General features: G+C 50.6%; 1 protein-coding gene across 4 annotated transcripts in view; it reads left to right on the top strand.

Moving 5' to 3' along the window:
* Positions 1-25,557, top strand: part of LOC308523141 (KRAB domain-containing protein 5-like) — a 180,745-nt gene that overhangs the window by 142,309 nt on the left and 12,879 nt on the right. The window contains exon 7 of one of the 4 annotated variants that reach the window (XM_081096834.1): positions 8,622-8,668. The exons of the other annotated variants lie outside the window; for them this stretch is intronic. Within the exon in view, the coding sequence (XP_080952960.1) occupies positions 8,622-8,666 (45 nt within the window). The 3' untranslated portion in view covers positions 8,667-8,668. The remainder of the gene's footprint in view (positions 1-8,621; positions 8,669-25,557) is intronic. 4 annotated transcript variants of the gene reach the window in all.

The raw sequence follows: 25,557 nt of genomic DNA, 5'->3' as shown, positions 1-25,557 counted from the left end.
AGATGGGGATGGTGGGGAGAGAGACAGACATTTGCAAGTTGTCGGCATGTGAAAGGGTTCGAAAGATTCTGCAAAAGATGAGCCCAGTTCAGGAAAGAATGGAGAGAAAAGAGAGGGAGGGTCCCAGGCCTGGGATCTGTGATCTGACTCGGACATCAGTTTGCAGGATGACATGGGGACACCTTTCTGGGCCTCAGATTCTATAACTGAACCTACAACTATATCTCTAAAGACTCTCTTCCTTGAATATTCACGGGCCTGGGTTCACGTCCTACACTTGGGGCCCCAGCCCGGGCCGAGGCCTCGCTCACACAACCTCTGCTGAGCCCGCTTCCTGCAGCGTGCCGAGGTGGGCACCACGGGCGTATGATCCCTGCAGTTGCAAAGACTGTCACTCAGAGGGACTCATGCTTGATTTACTGCTCTGCTGTCACTGTCTGGAAACACGTAATGGTTTTGAACAAGGGGCCGTGCATTCTCAGTCTGCACCGGGCACTGCTAATTCTGTGCCGCCACCTGTCCTTGGCCTCCAGGGGTGAAGGAGGCAAACTCCCGCAGAGGCAGCAGGCATGACTGGGCAGCCTGGCGGGGAGGGTGGGCAGGAGGCCCCTCAGGTGGCTGCATGAGAGGGTGGAGGACCCTTGATGGACCCCTCTGTGGCATCTGGGTCCCTGATATCACTAGCACCAGCCTCCCCCCACCCCTCCAGACTCTGATACCTGCCCAGTCCAACAAACTTCTCTGTTTCAGGAGGTGAAGACTTCAGCCACTGTGTGGGTGGACTGGCTCCTGGGACCCTCACCCCCCTGAAAGCAAACAAGCGCAACAATGGGAGGTGATGGGTGAAGATCCAGGCCCAGAGGGTGGCTCTCTGCACCCAGGTGGGCACGTGTACGGGAGCAGGGGGAGAAAGTGAAACAGTGAAGTGAAGGGAGCTTGCTAACGTGCACCTAGAGAGACCAGCAAGCCAGAGGGGCCAATGGGGAAGTCACCAGGAGGGTTGTTTCGCTTAAGAGAAAGAAGGACTTTCTAACAATTAGTGCCGTCCAGCAATGAAACCTCTTATCTTCTGTGGGCGGAGCTTTCCCTCCCGAGAGAAGTGTGTTTTTCAAACCAAAGGACACAACACAATCATGAGTCATGAAATAAATTTAATAAACTTACCAAGCATTTTTTTTAATGGAAAAGATAGGAGAGGAGAAAGGGAAGAGATCTAGGTTTAGGCCACACAGTGAGGGAAAATGCCACTCTGAAGTTTTCTGTGTGTGTGTGTGTGTACATGCGCACTGCATGGGAATATAAAGTGTATCGCTAACTGGGTGGTTGTCAAAAAGATTGAAAGCCTTGGGAAGTTGATATCTAAGATCCTTTCAACTTTGCGGTTATGTGAGGCAACGCTCTTAGATTTTATGTATGGAATTATGAGACTCGGAGTCTAAGCCTCCTTTCTTTATTTTTTATTATTTTACTTCACATTTATTTAATTCCTGTTCTAAGCCATACTGGGAGCTAGAGGCAAAGAGATAGATCAGAATCAGTCCCTGCCCTCCAGTCAAGTGATGGAGACAGACATTTAAACAGGTGATTATAATGCAGTGTGGTAAGTGCTCTGGAAGGCACTTGGCTAAGGTTGGTGCATATTTCATCCAACCCCCTGAGGGAGGTACTTCCTTAGCACCATTTAGCAGATGAGAGAAGAATCATGGCTAACATGGTGACAATAAGGGTTCATCAAGGTCCCCCAGCAGATTTGTGATTGAACCCAAGCCCTCCTGAGGACAGGGATGGGGGCGGAGTCACAGGAAGGAAGAGAAGAAGGAAGGGACTGACAGCAGCTGGGGTAGGGGAGGGAGAAAAGCATCACAGCAGAAGGAACCCTTGAGCTATGTCTTGAAGGAAGAGTAGGGACGATGGCTTGACAGGGGGGTTAAAGTGTTCCTTTCCTCAATGGACAGCCCAGAAGTGATGCTGAAGATAAGAGAGAGTGTAGAATTTAGAGCAAGCAGACCTGATTTGAACTTTAGCTTCAGCTTTACTAGCTGTGTGACCCTGGAAAAGTCACCTAACCTGCATGGGCCTCCATTTCTCCACATTAAATGGGAATTATCATGAGATTAGAGAGCTCATGTACGTAATGTGTCTAGCATTAGCACAATGCCTGGCCAATAGGATGAGCTTCATGCTGATTACAACCCATCAGTGAGGTTCCCTAAGCTCTGACACTTAGCATCTGGGTAACCTTGGGCAAGTGACTAACCTCTCTCTGCCTCAGTTTCCTCATCTGTAAAATGGGACTAATAATAGTACCTACCACATAAAGTTATGAAAATACAATTAATTAATACAGTGCTTAGAAGAGTTTAGAAGAGTTATCAGGCACAAATTAGGTGCATGACAGAGATTGGCCACTGTTAATACTTCTATGTGCTCCATGCTATGATAAGAGCTTTGTAATTTTATTCACTAATTAGATTAACAGATGATTGTTGAAGGTTTGCCATGTTCTAGGGCAGTGGTCGGCAAACTCATTAGTCAACAGAGCCAAATAAATATCAACAGTACAACGATTGAAATTTCTTTGGAGAGCCAAATTTTTTAAACTTAAACTATACAGGTAGGTACATTGTTATTAACTTAATTAGGGTACTCCTAAGGCTTAGGAAGAGCCACACTCAAGGGGCCAAAGAGCCGCATGTGGCTCGCGAGCCGCAGTTTGCCGACCACGATTCTAGGGAATGTCCAAGGTGCATCAGGGACTCTCAATTAGCTTAATACTTAGCTGGAACCTTGAGTGTGATGTCAAGTTTGTTTTCTAGGGGGGAGAAGTGAGGGGGGAGGATTTTGTGGGAGGTGAGCTAGATGGTGAAAAGTGAGGTAGGAGAGGTGGAACAGGACAGATAATGAAAAATATTTAATGTCATGTCAGCCTGGAAGAAGTGGAGAGTCCATGGAGATTTTCAATCTAGGGAATTTTTATTCTTAGAATTTATGATTTCTCAGCTGCAAACCTGAGTTTATGTGCTGCAGTCTTTATGATTCCAAGATTATATATAGTCCAATGACTTTGTGAACCTTAATATTTCTTACTTGCTGTGGTGGGTTGATATAAAAATGGTCACAATAGGGACTTCTGGTTTCAACTTCCCATATGTGAAGAGCTTAAAAGCCATTACCCCAGTTTTTACAACAAGAAAAAGTTGGACAAGCTGAAAATCAATGATTTCCCTTGAATCCATCAGAGAACTGAGGTTGCAAGGCAAACTGCCACCCCAAAATCCAACGATACCAAGATTGGCCTCCCTGCTGCGATGCCATAAACCGGTGGGAACACGTAGGTGGTAATTCTGCTGAATTGCTAAAGGCTGAGTGGGGACCAGCATAAGAGTCAGGAGCTCCTGGGGTCCCCAGTTATGGGGGAGTGGGGGAAGACCTCATAATTTTGCAGATTCTTCCTCCAGGAACCTCACTGGGTTCCGATGTGGAGGATCTGACAGGGCGCACCATGTAACTCAGACAGAGAGAAGGCAAAGCATAGCCATGGTGAAGCCCACCCCTTCCCTTCCCCAATCTCCAGTGGGTAGGACGTTGCCAGAAGGCAGTTCAGAGGCTTTATTGCACTTACGGCAAAAGGAACTGGAAACTCTCCAGACTTCCTGTTTCACCCAAAGGAGGGCATGTGTGTGGGATGGGGTGGGTACAGAAGCCATAGACAAGAGAGGAAATAGGCTGGGATGTTGTAGCTGGGGAAGGGACCAGAGAGGGGGTAGGGCATAGCTCCACCCCTGGAGGAGGAACAGAAACTCTTGCAAAAGGCCACACTCCTGAGACCAGAGGCAAGCCCACTAAAAGCCTGGACCGCCCCCACTGGACCAGCACAGCAATAAAGCTCCAGCAAAAAACAGCGATTGCAGCTGAAAGAGGTGCAGGACACAGACTCGGGGCCAGGACAAAGGGAGCCTCCATAGCCAAAGAGGGAGGAGAAGACAAGGGTACAAAGGAATGCGAAGCCGGGTGCCTAGAGCTACAACGAGCATTACATGCAGCCCAACTCCTGGCAAGATTAACATCAATCCTCACGTTAAAGGCCTGTTCCCCTCCTTACTTATTTCCTATACAAAATGCCCAGCTTTCCAGAAAAATTTAGAAGGCAGGCTGTATTAGTTTCCCGAGGCTGTTGTAACAAGTCACCGCAAAGTTTGGTGGCTTAAAACAACAGAAATCTATTCTCTTATGTTCTGGAGATCAGAAATCCAAAATCAGTCAGTATCACTGGGCTAAACCCTAAGTGTCTGCAGGGCTGCGCTCCTCTGAAGGCTCTGGGGGCGAATCCCATCCTGGTCTCTTCCAGTCACGGCCAGCATTCCTTGGCTTCTGGTTGAATTACTCCAATCACTCTCTCTCTCCATGGTCAGAGCACCTTCTCCTCTGTGTGTCAAAGCTCCCTTTGCCTCCTCTTATAAAGACACATGTGGTTGCATTCAGAGTCTGCCTGGATAATCGGGATAATCTTCTCCCTCTCGATCTGTTATCCAGTCTTCCACACATGCCAAAGGGCATAGAACAAATATGGGCTCAAGAGAAAAAACAATCATCAGAAGCAGACTCAGATACTTATAAGTGTCAGAAAGCAAGGAAGTGATGAGGATGTAACAAAGAGACACAGCAGCCAACATTTGCCCCAATAGTCAAAATTGGAACCATTTGGGCAACAAAAGAAATAACATAGTATGTAGATGGTGCAAAATATAAAGCAAATATCCACGAGTCCACGTTGATATAATAAACACAAAACAGGAGAATTCCAAAGAACATATGTTGCTAGTGCCCCCTCAATGAGGCGGAGGTGGAGAGCTGTTCTCTACCTCTTCAGTGGGCTCTGCACAGCGACTCCCTTTTACAGAGAACAGGATGGAAAAGGGGGGGAAAGAGTAGCATTCCACTGGAGAAACCCGGCAAACAGCACCTTAGCTAGGTGATTACGGTTAACATCATCATGATAAGTGATGTGGATGGCATGTTCTCTCCATATAACGCATTGACAAGACACTTTACCTCTGAGGTCTTCCTCAAAACCCGTAACTCCAGACTGATCACGAGAACAACACTGGACAAACTCAAATTGACGGGCCTTGTACAGAAAACCTGATTATTTGAGGAGTGCTGGTCATCTGTCAAGGTTGTCAAAAAAACAAAACACCAAGGAAATTAAGAAACTGTCACAGCCACGAGGAGCCTAAGGAGCTGGGGTGATTAAATGCAATATCTTGTATTCTGGATGGGATCCGGATGACTACATGCAATGCGGTATTCTGGATGGGGTCCTGGAACAGAGCAAAGACACTGAGGAAAAATGAATGAATAAAGTATGGAGTTTAGCTAACAGTAATGTATCACTGTTGGTTCTTCAGTTGTGACAAATGGATCACAGTAATATAAAATATTAACAGTGAGGGAAACTGGACACTGGGGTAAATAGGACCTCTGTACAGTCTGTGGAACTTTTTCTGTAAATCTATTATCAAATGAAAGCATTGTTTAAATGTATTTTTTAACGACCACAATAGTTCATGTCCTTTTGGTCGTGCCTTTGCAATATGACTTTGCCACTCCTCCCGTGCAGAGGGGTTTTTCCATTTCCACAGCTCTGAATCCGGGCTAGGGCCTTCCTCACTTGGACCAACAGAATGTGATGAAATACGATGCCAGTCATGGAATTTCAGGAGGCCTTGATGCTTCGGGATGATGAAAGACATGACCCGGGCACCCTTCTTGCCCCAGCCGATAGCCAGCCAACTTCCAGACATGTGATTGACCCATTCTCCCTTGACAAGCAAACTCCCAGCTGGCCTGCCCTCTGACCCAGAACAAGGAGGCAGGGCAGAGTGAGCCCAGCCTGGCCCAGACCAGCAGGGCCACCGGTGATTCATATGAGCAATAACGAAGCTTTTTTGTTTAAAGCCTTTTGTTCATTATACAACAACAGCTAAGTGAATCACTCCTACCTGGGTCTAACAGTGTATGCACTAGTACAAGGTTATTTGTTGTAATGTTATGATTACAAAAGCTTGGGAACCGCCTAAAAGCTCATCAATAGGAGACCGATCAAATAATTATGAAGTTCATACAATAGAATATTATGCAGCTGTCCAAAAGAATGAGGCAGCTCCATGTGAATCAATATGGAACATATTCCATGATACATGTTTAGGTAAAGCGGCAAGATGCGCAAGAGGATATGGAGGGAACGACTGATCCTGTAAAACCTTTTTATTCACATAGACTTTCTGCTGGAGGATATACAAGAAGCATATGACAATGGCTGCCTCCCTCCAGGAAGGGGCCTGGGTGGCTGGAACAAGAGTGGAAGGGAGACTTCCTTTTCACTCCACCATCTTTTTAATCTTTTGAATCATGTAAATGTGTTATCTATTCAGAAATAAATAAAAGCAGAATGAAAAAACTGCTGTGCCTTTCAAATTCAGTCTATTATTCTCGATTCCCATGATTCCCAAGATCCACCTGCACCGCGAATAGCAGGGTGAGGGTGGGAGGGGATGAGCTGTAGTTTCTCCCTCCCTCTCCCTGGCAGCCCCCACCACGTGCCCAGGGAAGAGCTCCCTTCCCTGATCCCCTTGTTTTTCAGCTTCTCCGGCGGCACCACCTCGCCGGCCACTGGAGGGCAGCGTGGGGCTGCCTTCCCAGCAAGGAGCTGCGCAGAGATTATGGTCTGCCCTAAACAGCCGGCTGGTTCCTGCAGAAAGGGTCCGGCCTTCTGTATTAAAAATAACAAAAATTAAGATAAAAAAATAATAATGGGTTTCAGCTTGGGAGAAAAACTTATCCCACAGCCCCATTCCAGGCCCCGGAGCAACCAGCCATTACCCTTCCTGTGCCCAGGAGAACCTGTGTGCCTTCTGGGGGTTGGGGTGGGGGGACGTGGGGGGAGAGGAGAGAGATGACTACTAGCTCCTTGCCCCTCACCCCTACCGGGCTCTACGAACTCGCCCTTCGGGCTGCTGAAGGCTAGCTCTCCTTATACTCTGGAGACCGGGACGGTTTGCCTTTGACCCTCTGCGCGACCTTGAAATAGCCCCTTCCTACCTTGGGCCAGTTGCACATCTGCACACTGGGAGAGGTGGCTGCAAGGATAAATTAAGCACTGGATTGGTGACACCGATGAAGCTAATAGCCTATGGCTATTTGATTCCCGTTTGGCAGATGTGGCAGCTGAGGCATCGAGAGGCAGTCACTTGCTCATGGCTACAGAGCCCGCAAGGGGCGGAGTAAGGATTCGAATTCAGGTTTCCCCGAATCTTGATCCCCTGCTCTGACCACTTAGCTCATCCTGCCTCCAGTGACTGCCGGGAGGGATGTGGCTAAGGAAAAGCGCTGGAAAGGGGGGTCCGAGCCCACACTCTCTGAGCCCCTTCTGGGTCCCGGGCGCGCACCCCTCCGGGAAGCTGCTTTCCGGGGGAGCCAGGCCTGGTGATACCCATGCGCCCCCCTCGGACAGGTGCGGGGATCGAGGTCCTGGGCTGCGGAGGACAAGGCTGGGACCTGAGACCCGCAGCCGCCACTGCCCCGCTTTCCGCTGCCCCGTGCGAGGGGCCCCGAGCCCGGTGTCCCCGTCTCCGTAAATAATGCGATGCGTCGGCAGAAGCGCGCACCCAGACGGCTGTTCCGCCAGCCCGGGAGCGGGCGGTGTGCCGGGGCCGCTCGGTGGCCCGGTCCCCCCACCCCGCCTCCTTCCCCGTCCCAGGAGGGGCGCACAGCTGTGGGGCGCTGAAGCGCGCGATGCACCCCACAACGGGTCCTTCCTGCAAAGGGAGTTCCTGTTTTCATGCAAATGCCTTTGTTCGCCCACTGGGGGCCGAGAGGCCGGGGCCGCAGCTGCCTCGGGTCGCGGGCCGCTTTGCCCGGCGTGGCCTCTGCCCGGGCCTTGAAAGGCAAACGCGCAGGAACCAAAACGCCGGGGAGGCCCACACTGAGCGCGCGCGAGTCCGGCCCGCGGGTGAGAGGCGGTGGCGAGGCGCCCTGCACGTGGCCGGACGGTTCCTGCAGGCCCTGCTCCCGCCGCTCCGCCCCTGCCTCAGTGTCGCCATCTGCACTGGGATATTGTGTATACAAGGGCTCAGCCCCCTGCCAGCTCCTTGTTTGAATTCGTTTGGGGCACCGTGGGAGGCAGGGGGCGGGGGGGGGGGGGGGGGGGGCGGGCAGACAAAGGGGCTGCTGTGAGGAGTTTGCCTTTCAGAGAGAAAGGGCACAGCAAACAAGTAAAGAAATAAGCAGACAAGATAATTTCAAATAACAAGTGTTCATATAATGGCAAACAGATGTACCGCCTGTGCCAGGCTCTGCTCTAAATGCTATAACTATGGGCGTTGGTTCTTTTAATCTCACAATAAACCTAAGAGATAGAGTAATTATCACCCCCTTTCTCAGATGGGAACGTGGAGGTTGAATCATCTGTTCAAGGGAAATGAGAAGTTGAATCATACACAGCCGGTCCCCACTTACATTATGATGGGTTGACTTAGGAAGGTTTGAAAGTGATATGCAGTCATTAGAAACCATACCTAGAATTTTGAATTGTGATTCCCTCTCCCCCTCTTCCCCCCCAGGCCAGCTCTAACACTCTCTGCTCTCAGTTAGCCACCGGATCGTGAAGGTAAATAACCATCTACCATGTTGCCAGGGTTTTTTGTATATTGTGTTTTGTTTCCACATTCCATCATGTCTACAAAATGCCTGTGCCGAGCCAGCTCAGTCAAGGGTTCTGCAAGCCTGAGTGAGGGCGGTGAAGGATGAAGAAATGACAAAGAGAATAAGCTGGGTCTAGGTCCGTGGTCGGCAAACTGCGGCTCCCGAGCCACATGCGGCTCTTTGGCCCCTTGAGTGTGGCTCTGCCTAAGCCTTAGGAGCACCCTAATTAAGTTAATAACAATGTACCTACCTATATAGTTTAAGTTTAAAAAATTTGGCTCTCAAAAGAAATTTCAGTCGTTTTACTGTTGATATTTGGCTCTGCTGACTAATGAGTTTGCCACCACTGGTCTAGATGGCTCTTCCTGTGTCTGGCTGAGGCCACAAAGGGAGATCCAGAGGCAAGCTGAGCCTTTATTTTATAGCCGGAGGTAAAGGAGGTAGTGGTCACCATAGCTACGATGTTCTTGTGAGTTTCACTTGTTTTGGCAGCACTTGCTACATCTCCCTCAGCCCATTAGCCACCCAGATAAGATTTAGGGAGTGTCATAAGGTCAAGCCTAATTATGCTAAGAGGACTGTGCCCTCTAAGCTGGGACTTGTTTGTGGCTTTGCCAACAGGTCAGTCTGAGGCTTAGCCCTATAGCCACGCCCTACAAATGCCCATCTGTGTTTCCTGCTTCTGGTGAGAAGAAGAAGGCACTTAGATGAAGCCCAACATAATTGCCCAACTGTGGGCTAACGTACGTGTTCTGAGCACGTTTCAGGTAGGCTGGGCTAAGCTACGAGGTTCCCTAGGTTAGGCACGTTAAATGCATTTTTGACTTCGATACTTTCAACTAGCGCTGGGTTTATCAGGGTGCAACCCCATTGTAACCCCAGGAGCATCTGTGTTCTTGGGAAAACGGGTTGAACAATTTACAAAAGTGTCCAGTGGATGGAGGAGACCAAATTCGGGTGCAGATAGTTGGGCTGCGAGTGAGGTTTCTTAACCTCTCCACTCTACCACCTCTGGCTCTGCAAGAAGGACGTAAGATGGTGACATTCAGAGTGCTGGGCCTGGAAGAGAGCTGTCCCCAAGAGGGTGTCTGTGACCCTCTCTATGTCCTGGGGCCATTTAAGCTGAGGCTTGAATGAGGAGAGGATCCAGGCCTGCAAGGAGTTGGGTGCCCAGGCAGAGGGAACAGCAAGAGCAAGGCCTGAGGTGGGCGGCACGCATGGACTCCGTGTGTTTCATACACACAGGACGGTCAAGGGGCCTGGGGCTCAGTGAGCAAGGGCTGGAGTGAGGGGCGAGGAGAGTGGAGATGACCAGAGGCCCGCAGGCTTGGCGATGAGCGTTTGTTGCAGGTGTGATGGGGAGGCCTGCTGCTATGACTGCTGGAGGGAAGTGTGGGTGAATGGGCTGGACTAGATGGCGGAGGCCCTTTCAAGTGCCAGCCCTTGGTCTCCAACAGACTTGGAGATGTCAGATCAGCTAAGCCCGCATCTTACAGACTGGAGTGAGACTGAGGTCCAGACTGAAGGAGTGAGTCCCTTCTGTTCAGCTGCATATGTCCACACAAGGCCAGAGGGACATACCCACCCAAGCCGTTGCCCCCCGTCTAGATGTACTTCGGGGTCCCAGGACCTCTGTGCTTCCTGCCCAAAGGTCCCAAGCCTGCTTCTAGGGTCTGTGCTCTGGAGGCAAAACACCAGGCCCAGGATGTAGCCAAAGGGCAGTGTGGAGCCGGGGGTGGCGGGAAATCGGACAGGCAGCCTGAGGTGTCTACACACCTACATGTGGGATCTGCACAGTGTGGGCAGAGCTGAGGGTAAGAAGGGAAGGGAGCAGGCTGGGACGGGAGGGATGAGGCCAGCTCTCCTCACCCCCACTCTACATTTCAGCAAAGCTTTAGGAGGGGTCTGAGGTTTCAAATTGAACCTGGCCTTCCAGGGTGTTCTGAAGTTATATTCATGGAGGAGAAAGAGAGGACATTTTAAAACAATGTATTAGCTTGATTTATAGTTTTTAAATACTTAGATCTGGGGGGTGAGTGGCCCCCGGGTCCCACCAATACCAGGACTGGGTCTGGCCAAGCACATAAGAGATATTTATCTTTTAGATGAATTAATCTCATTTAAATTATTCCTCATGCAGACTCTACAAGGGAAATAGCACCGTCTGTGTTTTATTGATGAGGAAACCAAGGCGTGGAGAAATTTAGCGACTGACCCAATTTGTCACATTGGAAAGTAACAGAGATGAGCCTTGAGCCCTAATGTATCCGACTCCAAAATCCTTTACAATTGTCTCATGACAAGTTCACAGTCATTTTGAGCACATTAAATATATTATAACAGCCTGAGCATGTCATTCAGTCTCTTTGGACACAAGGACTCTTTATATTACACTAGAGGCCTGGTGCATGAAATTTGTGCATGGGGCAGGGGTGGGGGTCTCCTCAGCTTAGCCTGCACCCTCTCCAATCAGGAACCCCTCAGGGGATGTCCGACTGCCGGTTTAGGCCTAAACTGGCAGTCGGACATCCCTCTCACAATCCGGGACAGCTGGCTCCTAACTGCTCACCTGCCTGCCTGCCCGATTGCCCCTAACTGCCCCACCCCACCCCTGCTGGCCTGGTCAACCCAACTGCCCCCCTCTGCCAGCCTGGTCGCCTCCAACTGCCCCACACCACCACCCCATCCCCCGCTGGCCTTGTTGCCCCACACAGCCTGTGTTTGGTCATCCATCTGGTTGTTTCTGTCGTGGCGGCCCCTGGCTTTTCATATATGAGGATAAGAAAGGCCTTGATTCTTATTCTGTCCTCTCGGGCACTTTGGGAGGTAATAGGGCAGAAGCTAATGCTCCATTTAACAGTTGTGGGAAACTGAGGCCCTGAGCTGTAGCCCCAGGGATCAGCCAGGCTCAAACAAATAGGGTCTACTTTTCTCATGTAACAAAAAAATCTGGGCGTGCCAGATCAGAGCTGGTGTCATTGTGGCAACATCCTCAGCAAACAGCTTCTACTTCATGGTCGGTTCTGGTCATTTATTGCTATATAACAAACTACCCCCAAACAACAACCATTTTTATTATTTTCTACAATTTTGTGGATCAGAAATTTGGACAGGTCTAAGCTGGGGATCTTTTGATTGATCTACAGGCATTAGTCACTTGGTTGTATTCAGGTTGGGCTCACCTGAGGCTGGAGATGGCTCTGCTGGAATGCCTGGTGCTTTGTGGGGATGACTGCGATGCTGAGCTCGAATAGGTTCCTCTCCCTCTCCAGGCAGTCGTTGGGCCTCTCCAGGTGGTCTCTTCCACAGAGTGGCTTGACCTTTTCCGTGGCAGCGCATGGATCCAAGAGGCCTTGGCAGACGCTGCCTGTTCTCTTAAGGGCTAGGCCCAGAATTGGCAGAGCACTATTTTTTAAAAATATATATTTTATTGATTTTTTACAGAGAGGGAGAGGGATAGAGAGTTAGAAACATGGATGAGAAAGAAACATCGATCAGCTGCCTCCTGCACACTCCCTACTGGGGATGCACCCACAACCAAGGTACATGCCCTTGATGGGAATTGAACCTGGGACCCTTCAGTCCGCAGGCCAACACTCTATCCACTGAGCCAAACCGGTTAGGGTGGCAGAGCATTATTTTTACTATACTCTGTTGGTCCTAGAAGTCACAGGTCAGTCCAGATTCAAGTGGAGTGGAAATAGACTCTTTCAAATAGACAATTCCTCTGGAAGGAAGGAGAGTCAAAGAATCAGCACCCATCTTTAATTTACCTCGTGGTCCATTTAAAATGGCTGCTTGGGATCCAGTCATCACATCTCAATTCCAGCCAGCAAGGAGAAAGAGAGGCATAAGATGTATACCCTCCTTTTTAAGGCATTTTCTAGAAGTCACACAAAATATTTTTCATTGGCAAGAACTCACATGGCCGTACTTAAAACGAAGGAGGGAATATGTAATCTTCATTACAGGTTGCCATGGGTCCAGCTGAAATGCAGGGGTTCTAGTCACTAAAGAAGGAGAGGAGAGTGGATATTAAAGAACAATTAGAAATCTGGCCACAGTTGAATTTTTTTGCTACCAACAGCTAAACATATTCCTAATGAATATATCTTATTTCCAATCGTTCCCTCCTAATGTATCCTCCACACTGTCACCAAAATAATCTTTCCTTCTAATTATTTTGTATGTTCCTAAAAGGTGATTATTTTAGTCATTCCCATGCCAACAGCGAGTGTGTGAAGTTTTTTGTATGGGGCCGTGGGATTGTAATGTCTAAAATAACAACAGGAGCATTTGCAACAAGCACTACGGGAACATATTTTACTCCATCTTCAGTAACTCCATGAAAGAGGATCATACATGTGAGAACGGAAGCCCAGAGAGGTTAAGTGACTTGCCCCAAGCCACACAGTGAGTAGGTGCACGGTGGAGATTCAAATCCTTGTCTGTCAGATCCCAGGGATGTGCCGAGGCACCCACCTGTGAAGCCCAGGGACGGTTACTGGTGACCCACCCTGGAGCATGGGCAAGGCCTGCACGGTGTGTGTTAGACGAGGCAAGTGTGAGCCAAGAATCTGCAGGTGCCCTGTCCTGCTGTGCTCCTTCCCCCGGGGTCAGACAGGCCTACTTCATGAAACCAAACAGGCACCAGGATTTCACGCCACTTCGCTTCCTTAAACCCTGAATGACCCTCGGGCCATGAGTCGGAGACTTTGCAGAACTGGCTACGTTACTAAGCAGTGGTCAGAGTGAGGCCCAGCGACTCCTGGCCTTGAATGAGGTGCCTTCCAGCTCTGAGGTTCTCTGTTCTGACCCCAGGTTCTTCTGGCCTTTACTTCACTCTGTTTGGGAACTTACAGGGGCTCCCAGATCCCCTGGGGTTCAGTTTTGCCCCATAAAATGGGGGAGTATGGAGAAGGGGAAAGGGACAGACATGTCTGGATTCAAATCCTGCTTCTATCTTTTCGCCGAGTGTCAGTTTCTGCATCTGTCAAATGGGAGGAATACGCCGTACTCTGTAACTTATCCAGGTGTTGCCTGCATTGGACAGGGAGGAACTGCCTTTGCAGACCGGAGCTGGTGAGGCACAAGTCCCGCTTCAGCAGATTGCATTTAGGGAACTAGGCATTATCCCCTGTAGCATAGGAAGGGCAGAGGGGAGCAGGGTTAACTCCTGGGGGGCTCCTGTCCACAGCCTCACAGAGGAAGTGGCCAAACGGGGCATTTGCACATAGATGCCCTGTCAGGGGCGTAGTGGTTCGGAACAGTGGTGCTGGAGCCAGACAAACGGGTGTCTGAATCCTGACTCCATCTCCTACTTGCTGAGGGCTCTAGGGCAAGCAACGTAACCTCTGCATTTTCATTTTCACATCTGGACGATGGGACTGAAAAGACAGCTTATTTCATCTGCACTTTGTGAAGAACTGAATGAGAATATGTCTTAAAAGCACCTAACTTCGCCTGGCCGGCGTGGCTCAGTGGTTGAGTGTTGATCTAGGAACCAGGAGGTAATGGTTCGATTCCCGGTCAGGGCACATGCCCAGGTTGTGGGCTCGATTCCCAGTGTGGGGCGTGCAGGAGGCAGCAGATCAATGATTCTCTCTCATCATTGATGTTTCTATCTCTCCCTTCCTCTCTGAAATCAACAAAAACAAACAAAACATCTAACATAGTGAGATGAACTATCCAAATGGAAGTTAGGACAATAAGAATTAACATTTTTTGAGTCCTAATTAAATGCTGTGTTATGTGTTTCATTGATTAACTTATATACTCATCACAACCTTAAGTTGTAGTTGACTATTATTCTCCACCTAGAGAGATAGAGATGGAGGTACAGTTAGGTTGAATAAGCTGTCCAAGGTCACAATAAATGGTGGAGGCTGGGTTTGAACCTCAGCCCAGGCTGTCTGATTCAGAGCCCACCTTAATCAATACACCACACATTGTCATGGACCTTATATTCTGTCCCCAATAGCACCTCCACAACTACTGCAATAGCTGATTGGAGTAGAAGTCACCTGACCCAAAGGCTGCAAAGATTTAGGCTAGCCAGCAGCCAATGAGACAGCCCTGATGCAAAAGCTCCACCCAGCAGGGCTGAGTGCAATTAACTGAACTAATCATCACCAATCAGGGCTGCCAGTTTGAATTTGGATCACGGAGTGTTAGGGCATAAAATGCATCAAAGCTGAAAGACCTAACAAGATCAGATAATGCAAAGACAACGTGGAGGCACCGGGGCAACGAGTAAGCCAAAACCTCAGGGGGCAGAGAGGAAGAGAGCGGAGAGGAGGAGGAGGTGAAGGAATATCAGGCCCGGTGCTGAGCGGGCCATGAATGAGCTCAGTCCTTAGGGCACGGGTCCAGGTCCGGAACGATTTCCCGGTGGTTAAATTGCACTCTGTGGGGCCTGGTCAAAGCCCTGCCTTCCCATCGCTGCCTGTAGCTTTACTGCAATCCCTATGGCTCAAGTGGACCTGAGAGTTTCTGCCCTTTTCAACTAAAATGAGGCTGGCTCAGCCTTCACCTTTAACCTCAGGGCACATGTGAAGAATTGGAAGTGGCCAATGGAGAGGAGGAATAGCACTAGGACCCTCCGAGCAATCCCAGGCCTGGCCCCCTCCCTGTGACAGCAGAACCCCAGGTCAGTCCTTGATCTACTTCGCCATCTGTGATCACGCTCTCGGTGACCTCATGACCACCTGAGCGGACTCTAGGCCAGGCCTCTCCCCTGCCCTCCAGACTCCTGTGTCCAGTGGAGGACTTGGCATTTGCATGTTGTGTTGCCCAGGCAACTAAAATCTAATCTGTTCAGAATGGAATTCTCAACCACCCAAGCCCCCGACTCCAGCAGGATCTCCAGCCCAGGAAACACCAGCCCACAAGCTAGCTGCTGAGATCAAACATCTTGGTGTCATTCCTCCCCTCTCTCCTCCTCTCAGGCTCCAACATATCCTGTTGGCTCTACCTTCCTAACATAGCCATGAACTGACCACGTCTCGCCATGCCCAGTACGACCGCCCTGGTCTGACTGCCATCCCCTGTGACCTGGGGTGACCGCAACAGCTTTCTCCTGCCTCTGTCCTCGCCTCCTGCAGTTGTCCTGCACTCAACAAGGGGGGGTCCCATTGCAACCTCAGCCAGATCTCTCAGTCCTCTAGCTCAGCGATTTCCAAATGGCGTGCTGCAAGAATCCTTAAAATGTGCAATACCTGACTATTTAGTCAGGGGCACTGACCTCTTTTCCCTTAGATTGTCAAATTTAAAAAAGTGACAACAGCCAACACGACAACAGCCATCTGGTGTGAATGAATCAAAATTATACCTTTTTTTTTTTTGTCAGATCGGCAAAAAATATCACATATTTTTGGTGTGCCGCTGAATGTTAGTAATTCGTTTACGTGTGCCATGAGCTGGCAAAGGCTGGACAGTGCTGTTCTAGCTCAAAACCTACCAGTCGCTCCCCCTCTCACTCAGGAACGAAGGTCTCTACACAGAGCCTCACGGTCTCATGTGCTGTTCTCACCGGTGTTCCTCAGAGACCCGCCTCCCTGACCTCACCTGCCGCCCCTGTCCCCAGCTGCCCCACTGACCAGCTGCACAGAGTGGGAGGAGCTCTCACTCCCAGGCCTTTGCATTGGCTGTCCCGTCTGCCTGTCACGCTCCTCCCAGGTGTCTCTCTCCCTCTTCTCGTCTGGTCACCTCAGCAGACAGGCCTGTCCTGAGCGCCTTATTATCCGCCCCCCCCCCCAGTCGCCTTCCCTGCTTTTCTTCTGTGTAGCACCTACGGCCATCTGGCACGCTCCATATTCCACTTCCTCTTTACTGTCCATCTCCAGCACTAGAGTGTGAGCTGTTGTCAGCGTCCCCACAACCTAGAACACAGCGTCTGGCATGTGGCAGGTGCACAGGGAAGCTCGGTCCGATGACAAGAGGACTTGACTTCCTGGGGACATCCCGGCCCAGCTGCCACCCCTGGGTGCTCCCAGGCTAGCCCCCTCGCCTCTGATCCTTTTAGGGGTAAGCCTCCAGGCCCTGTCCCAACACCTAAGAATGTAGGAGACTGGTCCAAATGGGTGGGGATTTCTCTTAAAATATAACTTTTTTCCCCCTTCATACAAAAGTCCTTGTGTCCCAGCTGTTGGCTCTCCTGTCAAAGCTTGTCCTGCCCTGAGAGCTTGGCGCCGGCTTCTGTGTTTCTGCCAAGGATCCAATGTCACCGGGTCACCAGTGAGCAGTGTGGGCTTTACAGGAGGTTCCCAGGGACACGGGGCACATTGCCTCCCTGCGGCCCACTCCTTAACCCCCTCCCCCCCACTCCCCACGGGAAGGACTCAGTATTGGCAAATGATGAGGCTGGTAACAGATCATAGGATCATCATACTGTTCTCGCCACTTTTTTGTATTTTAAAAATTTCTTTTACTAAAAAAAAAAAAAAGTGTTTTCTTTGCAGTTCCTTTTCTCCCACACCCCCCCAAAGGACTTCCTATTGCCCCCCCCTCACCATCACGCACCCTACAACTTCTCTTTTCCCCTCTGGTCTGGCTTGACCAGCTAGTGCTCGTGTTAGCAGTTTAGCTCCACTAACCAACTTCCTGTTAGCAAACTGGAGTCATGTGGGCATTTAAAACCCCCTTGGTGCCCAGTTGTCTCCACAAGTTTTAGAACCAAACGGTCCAGGGTGGGGGTGTGGGCGCTGAGTGTTGGTAGAGACTTCCATGTGATTCTGGCACTTTCCCGAGTTGAGTTGACCCCGACTCATCCCTGACTCTTTGCTGCACCCATGGGCCTCCTATTAACAGGGTCTGGCCTCCTTGGCAGGTAGTTTAGCAACATGTTGTTGTTGTTACCCGAGCCCACCCCCTGGGGTCCCATCACAACTGCCAGAGTGACTTCAGGAGTTATTTCCTCCCAACCCAGAGAGTATGTGTCATTCACACCTCCTGTCGGGTGGGTGAGGTTCTTCCATCACCCGATGCCACATGGCTCGTGCCACTGTTCGGAGAGTGCAGAGGAATACGGAGCAGTCGCCCACAGCCCCACTTCAGCCACACTAACCAAAAGGACCCATTGGTAGGGAATCACTTTAAAGGAACAGCCGGAAAACACATTCAAAGGGCCTGATGATAATGAGTATGCTAATGTGATTTCCATTGGGTGCCTGTGCTACCTCCAAAAGCTCTGTGTGATGTTCTTCATGGATTCAAAGCTCCCATTGAAGTCCACGGGGGATTTGGGTTGAAATAGCATCAAAGTTTGCGCTTAAATGGACAAAGCTAGGGAGTCGTGAATTAAGGGTAAGCTTCACGTTGACCCTGATACTGTTGACCTTGAGGGGGAAATACAGGCCCTGGTTGGCGGTAAGTTCAGCCTCTAACTGGGCAGCTGTATGTTTGGGTGGACAGAGCCAGCAAGTGTTAAACGGGGGGTGGGGTCCCCCTTTACATGATGAATACCCTCTGGAGGCTTGGGTTCCAATCCCAGTTCTTCACTCACTACCCGAATGCTGTTGGGCAAGGCAAATCTGTGCTCTGATCGAGCCTCAATTTCCCCATCTGTCAAGTGACATGGATGAGACCTGCCTTGCTGAGTTGCTTCCAAGACTGAAGAAGAAATATGTATGTGGGAGGAGGCAGGACAGTAGAAAACATCTTGGAGCTCCCTAGCCTCCCAGCCAATTGGAGGCACAGCCAGGGTGGGGTGAGCCCAGGCCCTGGTCCCAGGCCTTCTTCCCCCCAAGACTCAGCATACACACCAAGTGGCCAGATTGTTATGACCACCTGACATTTGTAGGCAAATTAGCTATAATTTTGTGCTGAAGTTGCTAGAGGGCCAGACCATTATAAATAGGGAAGCAGGTTGTTTACCACGACAGTAGAAGTGATTTTTTCTGAAGATATGGGTAAACAACACGATTTAACAGCCTTTGAACATGGGATATATATATATTGAGTGGCCAGATTATTATGACCACCGCATCAGTACTTCGTTGGGCCACCTTTTGCCTTCAGTACTACGGCAATTCTTCTTGGCATTGATTCCATCAGATGTTGAAAGGTGATGCGAGGAATCTGACACCATGCCTGATGAATAGCACTGTCCAGTTCTGTGAGATTTGATGGTTGTGGAACCAGCTGCCTGATGGCTCTTTTAACTTCGTCCCACAAATGCTCAATTGGATTGACATCTGGTGATTGTGGGGGCCACCTAAGCAAGGTAAAGTCTCCCTCATGTTCTTGAAAGCACTCCTGCACAATATGAGTACCGTGGCATGGCGCATTGTCTTGTTGGAAGAAGCCATCTCCATTGGGATACACCATCAACATGATAGGATGAACTTGATCAGCAACGATACTTAGGTATGTTGTGCTATTCAGACGTTGCTCCACACGTATTAAAGGGCCCAAATCATGCCAGGAAAACATGCCCCAAACCATAACACTGCCACCACCAGCTTGAAGGGTTGTACTCATGCATGTGGGGTGCATGCTTTCATGCTGTTTCCGCCAAATTCTCACTCTGCCATCTGCATGATGCAACTGGAAACGTGATTCATCGGACCACATGACTTTTTTCCAATGCTCGACTGTCCAATCCTTGTGTTCCTGTGCAAATTGGAGACATTTTATCTTGGTAACTGCAGACAGCAAAGGTGTTCGAACAGGCCTTCGGCTTCCTTATCCCATACAATGCAGTGTACGGCTAATTTGCCTACCAACGTCAGGTGGTCAAATAATCTGGCCACTCAGTGTATTTATGAAGTGCTTCCTGGCTGCCAGGCACTGTGTGGTGCTGAGGAGTCAGCTGTGTGCAGAACAGATGAACTCTGCTCTCAGTAGAGCTGCCATGCCAGTGGGGAAAATAGGCACCAACCAGACAAACAGATACATCATAAATAAGTGGGGACACACAGACGGAAAAGGGAAAAAATGCCCTTCATGCAAGGGACAGAGCTTTAGAGTCAGACAGACCCAAATTCAAATCCCAGACCTACCTTGGCTGCCTGTATAACTCTTGGGAAAGTGATTCTATCTCCCTGACACTCTTCTATGTTCAATGCGATCCATTGATCATTCATCCACCCATTGAACAAATGTTTACAGGGTTCTGTCTTGAGTCAAGCATTCTTTTGAGTGCTGGGGAAGCTGCAATGAATAAGACAGACAAAAATCCTTGCTCTTGGGAGCTTAAACTCTATAGGAGAGAAAGAGACAATGCATATACACATATTGGGTGATGAAGAAAGAGAAAAGGGCCTGGTTGGCATGGCTCAGTGGCTGAGCGTCGACCTATGAACCAGGAGGTCATGGTTTGATTCCTGTGTGGGGCTTGCAGCGGGCAGCCAATCAGTGATTCTCTCATCATTGATGTTCCTACCTCTCTCTCCCTCTCCCTTCCTCTCTGAAATCAAGCAATATATATAAAGATAAAAAAGGGTAAAGAATGATGAGAAGACAGCTTTTTGTATAGGGCAGTCAGGGTGGCTGAAGAGGTGACACTTAACCTGAGGCCTGCTGGACTTGGGGGAATTGAAGACAATTCCAGGCAGAGGAGAAAGGAAGGCAAAGGCCCTGAGGTAGGCCCTGGCATAGCAGTTGAGGATCAGAGACCAGAGACAAGGTGTGTGAAGCACCTGGCACAGCACCTGTGTAGGCAGCAGATTACTGTGTCCCTTTCATGAAAAATGGCCACTGAGTCATTTTCCACCATCATCAAAATTCTTGAGAGCTCTCTGGGTTGGTGACTTTATCATTCACTTTTCTGTTCTTGTTTTCTGAGTGGGAACCAGCAAATCAACCAGCCCACCTCTATCTCCAAGCCAAGCCGGCAGGAATGTGTGACATGTGGTAGTGGCACTAAGGGGAGGAGGATGCGTAATGAATAATGGTCATTAAATAATAATGGCAGCATCTTGAATTTCTTTCCTCTCCGAAGCCTCACAAATTAGACACCCTGGAAATGCTGTGCCCGCCGCCAAGATGCACCTCCATCTGGGGTGGAAGGCAACATCTGCTAAACAGCTGCATCTTGTTTAAGAGCTGGCACTTAATTAAATTACTCGGTTCTGGTTGGGGCAAGCGGAGCTGAGCAGGAGGGGTAGACCCAGTCCCAAGCACATACTCCACCTCTCCCCAGGTTGACCCTCACTCCTCTCCCATAGTGGCCCTCCACACGCCTGTTCATCCCACCGACCTGGACATCTTCACATTTCCAGGACACGCAGGCCATGCTCACTCCTGCTCACCCATTGCCTTTACTCAAGCTGCGCCCCTGCCAGGAACCCCCTCCTCCTGCCTGACCAACTCCTCCATGTCTCAAAGGCCCAATTCAAACATCAACATCTCTTCCATGAGGACTTTTTCCAACTTCCCAGTGCCCTCCTCCCTTGAGCTCACACAGTACTTTGTGCGTTCCTTGGCTGGAGGATTCATGATTACATTGCAGTGTCATGAACCCTGCCATTTCGTGAGCTCCTTCATGGGAACCATATCTAATTCATCCTTGTAATCCCAGCATTGTGCCGGACTCCCATAGATAACAAATGTTTGGTTAATGGATGGAGGAATGGATGGATGGGTGGATGGATGAGGGAGGGAAGGAAAGGAGGGAAGAAAGAAGGAACAGATAAACAGATGGATCCACTGCCACCATCCAAATCCAAGCCACCATCATTTCTCACTGGGACAAACACCACCGTCACTCACTGCGGTGCATCTTTTATTCTTGCCCTCAATAGTCCATTCTATTTAGAGCGCCCAGGAACCTTTTAAATGTGGAATTGCATTATGTCACTCCTCTATTTAAAACCTTCCCGTAGCTTCCACATTCCTAACCCTAGTTGACAAATCCCTATTGGATCCAGCCCCTTCCTGCCTTTCCGATCTTATCTCCTTATTTTCCTATGACCCAACTGCTTTGGGAACCAGCCAGGCTCTCTCATCCCAGGACCTTTGAATCTGCTGTTCTGTCGCCCCGACTCAGTTCTCTCTTCGGTGTTTGTGAACCTGGAATCCTCTTAGTCTTCAGGCCCGGCTCTCCTGTGACCCCTCAGCGAGGCCTTTCTTTACCTTCCTCATTAAAATATCTACCGTCTTGATCCCCCAAGGCAAAGGGGGCTCGGTTCAGACAACCAGGGCTTTGGCTGTTGAATTCCAAGGGGTTCCCCACAGCATCCCATCAGCCTCATCTGGGTGGTGGTAGGGACCTCCCTCCAGCGTAGCCACAAGCCACCCTTCCCCCCAAGGCTCACTCCCCCTCTCCATCAATTGAAGATCCTTCATGAATGGGCTTGTTTGGAACTGCTGCGATTAAACCATCAGCGCAACATTGGACCATTTGTTTACTATGGCACTTAGAGCGGGAATGGCTTGTTGTTTTGATGGTTTCTATTTTCAGCTCTGTTTCCTAGGGGCAGCGGGAAGGGGGTAGGAGATGAATCCTGGTCTATTCAAGCAAAAAGATGCTTCAGTGAATCCTAGAATTTCTAGATTCATGGTTGTGGAATGTGAGGGCAGTAAAAATCTGTGATGTTAGTTACAGGTTCCTGGATTCATGGGATTCTAGAATCTTATGCAACAGAAAATAGCATCTTAGTTTCACACCAGGTTAGACTCAAAGTCTTAGCGAGATGGAATCCGGGGATTATCTCACTCGGTTGAGTTCTCTGCTCCTTCGCAGAAGACCTTCTGTGGTGACCTTCTCTACGCTGTGCCCCCCACCTCACCCACACTCTGCCCTCACTGCTGTTTTACTCTGGCTCGCGTTTCTTCATAGCCCCGATCACCACCTGACATCTGATGCATTTCTCTGCTTACTTGCTGATTGCCTGCCTCTCCCACACATTGGATTGAGGTCAGGAACTCTTGTTTTGCTCACTGTTTAGAAAGTATTTAGAACAATGCCTGAGTGAGGACTAAAAAAAGGGAAGAAAGAAAGAAATCATCCATGCATCCCACAAGTATTTGTATGTCCCCTTGGAGATGAACTTGTCCAGGATGGGAGGTGGGTCGCATTCTGCAACCCTAATCCAATTGCAGTAAACACCAGAGCATTGTGCTGAAAGGGTTCTCAAGGCTCATCCAAGCTCCCTGCGGGAGGGTGATCAATGAGCAGGGCCTGGCATGGACCCAGCATCTCTGCTCTGGCCTCTCATCTTACACTTAACACACCCGAGGTCCAGCAGGGGATGGGAGGGCACCAGGGTCAGCCAACGTGGGGTCGTGGGGGTGCTGCAGCCAGATGAGACCCACCCCCCACCCCCCAGCCTCACCTCCCAGTGCTGCTGCCTGAGCTGCTCTCGGGCAGGGGTTTAGTATCCACCCCCCCCACCCCCACCCACTGCCCTCCAGCTGTCCCTTCTCCCAGCGGTCCGGGACTATGGGGTGCTGGAGTCCCTGCCCTGAACCTCGGCCTGGGAACCCAGTTCTGGAACACTGCCTGCATGCACAAGCCGGTTATTTTTAAAAATCCAAAAAGAAAAGGAGGAAAGAGAAAGCTCACTGCTTCGGTCTCTGCACCAGCCCCAGCTGGGAGAATAGAGACTTGAAAGGAACAAAGGGTTTCCTCAAACAGGCAGATCAAGGCTTGGCTCATGTGGTAACCGGTAACCAACTACAGCGCTTTTGACAGGTCCTTTAGAAGGCGACAGGCCTCTGTTCCCCGTGCAGGTTTCTTTTGGGGAGTGGGGGCCGGGGGCGGGGGGGGGGGGGCGGGGGACACCCTCCCCACCCCCACCTAGGTCGGCTGCTTACCATCATAGACTTTGAGTGGTAGGGTCTCAAGGCCCTGCAGAGCTTGGAACTGATACCCTTTTGGTCAGACAGGCAAACAGAAGCCCCAGGGGACGGAAGGTCACACAGGGAGCCCCCGGCCAGTGCTCCTCAGGCCCCTTTCAGGGAGTCAGAGGCCAGCTGTGTGGTTATGTGCACCCAGTCCCTCCCCCCGCCCTCCCCCCCCCCCCCCACACACACACCTCTTACACCCACCACTGCTGCCTGGGAAAGCCTTCTCAGGAATCTTCCAGACACAAAATCTTCTGTTCCCCCAATCCTTCCTCCTGTAGATGTCCCCTACTGCGATGCCTGTGGGTAGAGTTTTTACCTCCAGGTCTTCAGGGTCAGCCCGGGACAGTTCTAAGATCACAGGACTGGAGTTGAGGGTGGACTCCAGGATGGACGACATCAACCGATTCGACTCGTGTGAGGTGGAGAGCATACTCTCACTTGTGGAAGATCCTTGAGGGGCTGTGCCATGCCCCTCACAGGTGATGCCTCCTGCAGGGGACACAATCCTATGACGTAGGCATCATTATCCCCATTTTCCAGATGGGAAAACCCGAGGCTCCAAAGACTGCTAGGGAGCCCAGAGTAACACAGCAGCGACGGGCGGAGCTGAGGTGGAACATGGGTCCTCCTGTCTTCTAAGCCTAGCCCCTGTCCGCCTCTCCCCTCTGCCCCCACCCCTGCCTCATGTATCATGGACGGAGGCAGGTGCCCGAGGAGCCAGGAATGAGGAAGTTCCCGCCATCAGATGCCATCCGCACATGAGTCACGTTTTCGTCCCCAGCACCAGCTGGCCTCCAGCCCCAGGGCGGCAGGGGCCCGTTCCATCTCCCTGTCACCTCCCCACTCCCCTGCCGTGTGTCACTGTCGGCTGTGCCTCTCCCCATGGCTCGTTTCGACCCCACCTGCCAATCTGTGTCGTCTCCACCCCGTGGACCTCTCTCTGCATCATTTTCTGCCTCCGGCTCCCTGTCGCCTCCGCTAGCCCTCCCACTTTCTCTATGCCTCTGCCTTCTAGTCGCCTCTGTGTCTGTGTGCTCCCGACCGCTCCATATTCTGTCTCCTTTAATCTCCGGGCTCTGTGTCTGCACGCTTGCCCCAGCCCATCTATCTCTGCGTCGTTATGTCTCTGTCTTTCTCCCCAGACCTATTTCTCTCTCTCACTCCCACTGTCTCTCTCCTAATCCTCCCTGCTTTCTCTCTGCTGCTCTCTCTCTCTCTCTCTCTCCCTCTCTCTCTCTCTCCCTCTCCCTACTTTTCTGTCTCGCTGCCTCCATCTCTCTGCAGCCTTCCTCACCTTCCCGCTCCCCACCCTTCTCCCTTACACCCCCACACGGACACGTAATCTTCCAGCAAGTCCCAGCTTGGCTGTACGGGGGCACGGAGGGATTGGCCAGGGGGGCCCCAAAAGGGGGGGTTTGGCTGGGTGGCGTGTTAAAGGGAACCCGGCCAGTCTCCTTTTCCTCCTCAGAGATGACTGGTTACTTTCCTGGGAGGCAGACAAGAAAGCCCCTGAATAGGGATTTAAAGCACTAAGCTCTGATTTCTTCTTTTTAATATTTATAAAGAGAGAAAGGGGATAATTTCAGGAAGATCATTTCAAGGCGAAAACCCACATATTTTCAATAGAATTATTCCGAAAGCCCCTTTCCGGCTCATTGGAGTGTATAATTTTGTAAGTTAAAGACGCGAGGCCTGGTTTCCAAGTTCCCTAAAATGACGCAGTTAAGTGAGGGCCAGAAGGAAGTGTAAGATGAGAAGGGGGGAATGGCAGCCGAGGGGAGGGCCAGACAGGGGTGCACTCGGACTGAGGAGCGCCCCTGCCAGAGCATCCTCTCCTCTGCCTGTGTCCCTCAACAGACCAGCCAGGGCAGAAACACTGCCAAGTACCCGTCCCCACCTGAGGCCTCTAAGTCCTGCAGAGTCCACTGCTGTGCCGAGGGCCCCTCCCGGGCTCCCCAAGCAAGGCGTGTCCGGGGCTGCCACCACCATCTTCTTCCCCAAACCTCGTCCATCCTTGGCCTTCATCTCAGCTGTCCGGTTGCCCAAGCTGTCGATCTGGGAGTT

This window comes from Myotis nattereri (assembly GCF_964212035.1).
Source record: "Myotis nattereri genome assembly, chromosome: 8".
Lineage (NCBI taxonomy): Eukaryota > Metazoa > Chordata > Mammalia > Chiroptera > Vespertilionidae > Myotis > Myotis nattereri.
Note: the sequence above shows the minus strand (reverse complement) of the source record. Positions and strands in the feature narration are given on the sequence as shown.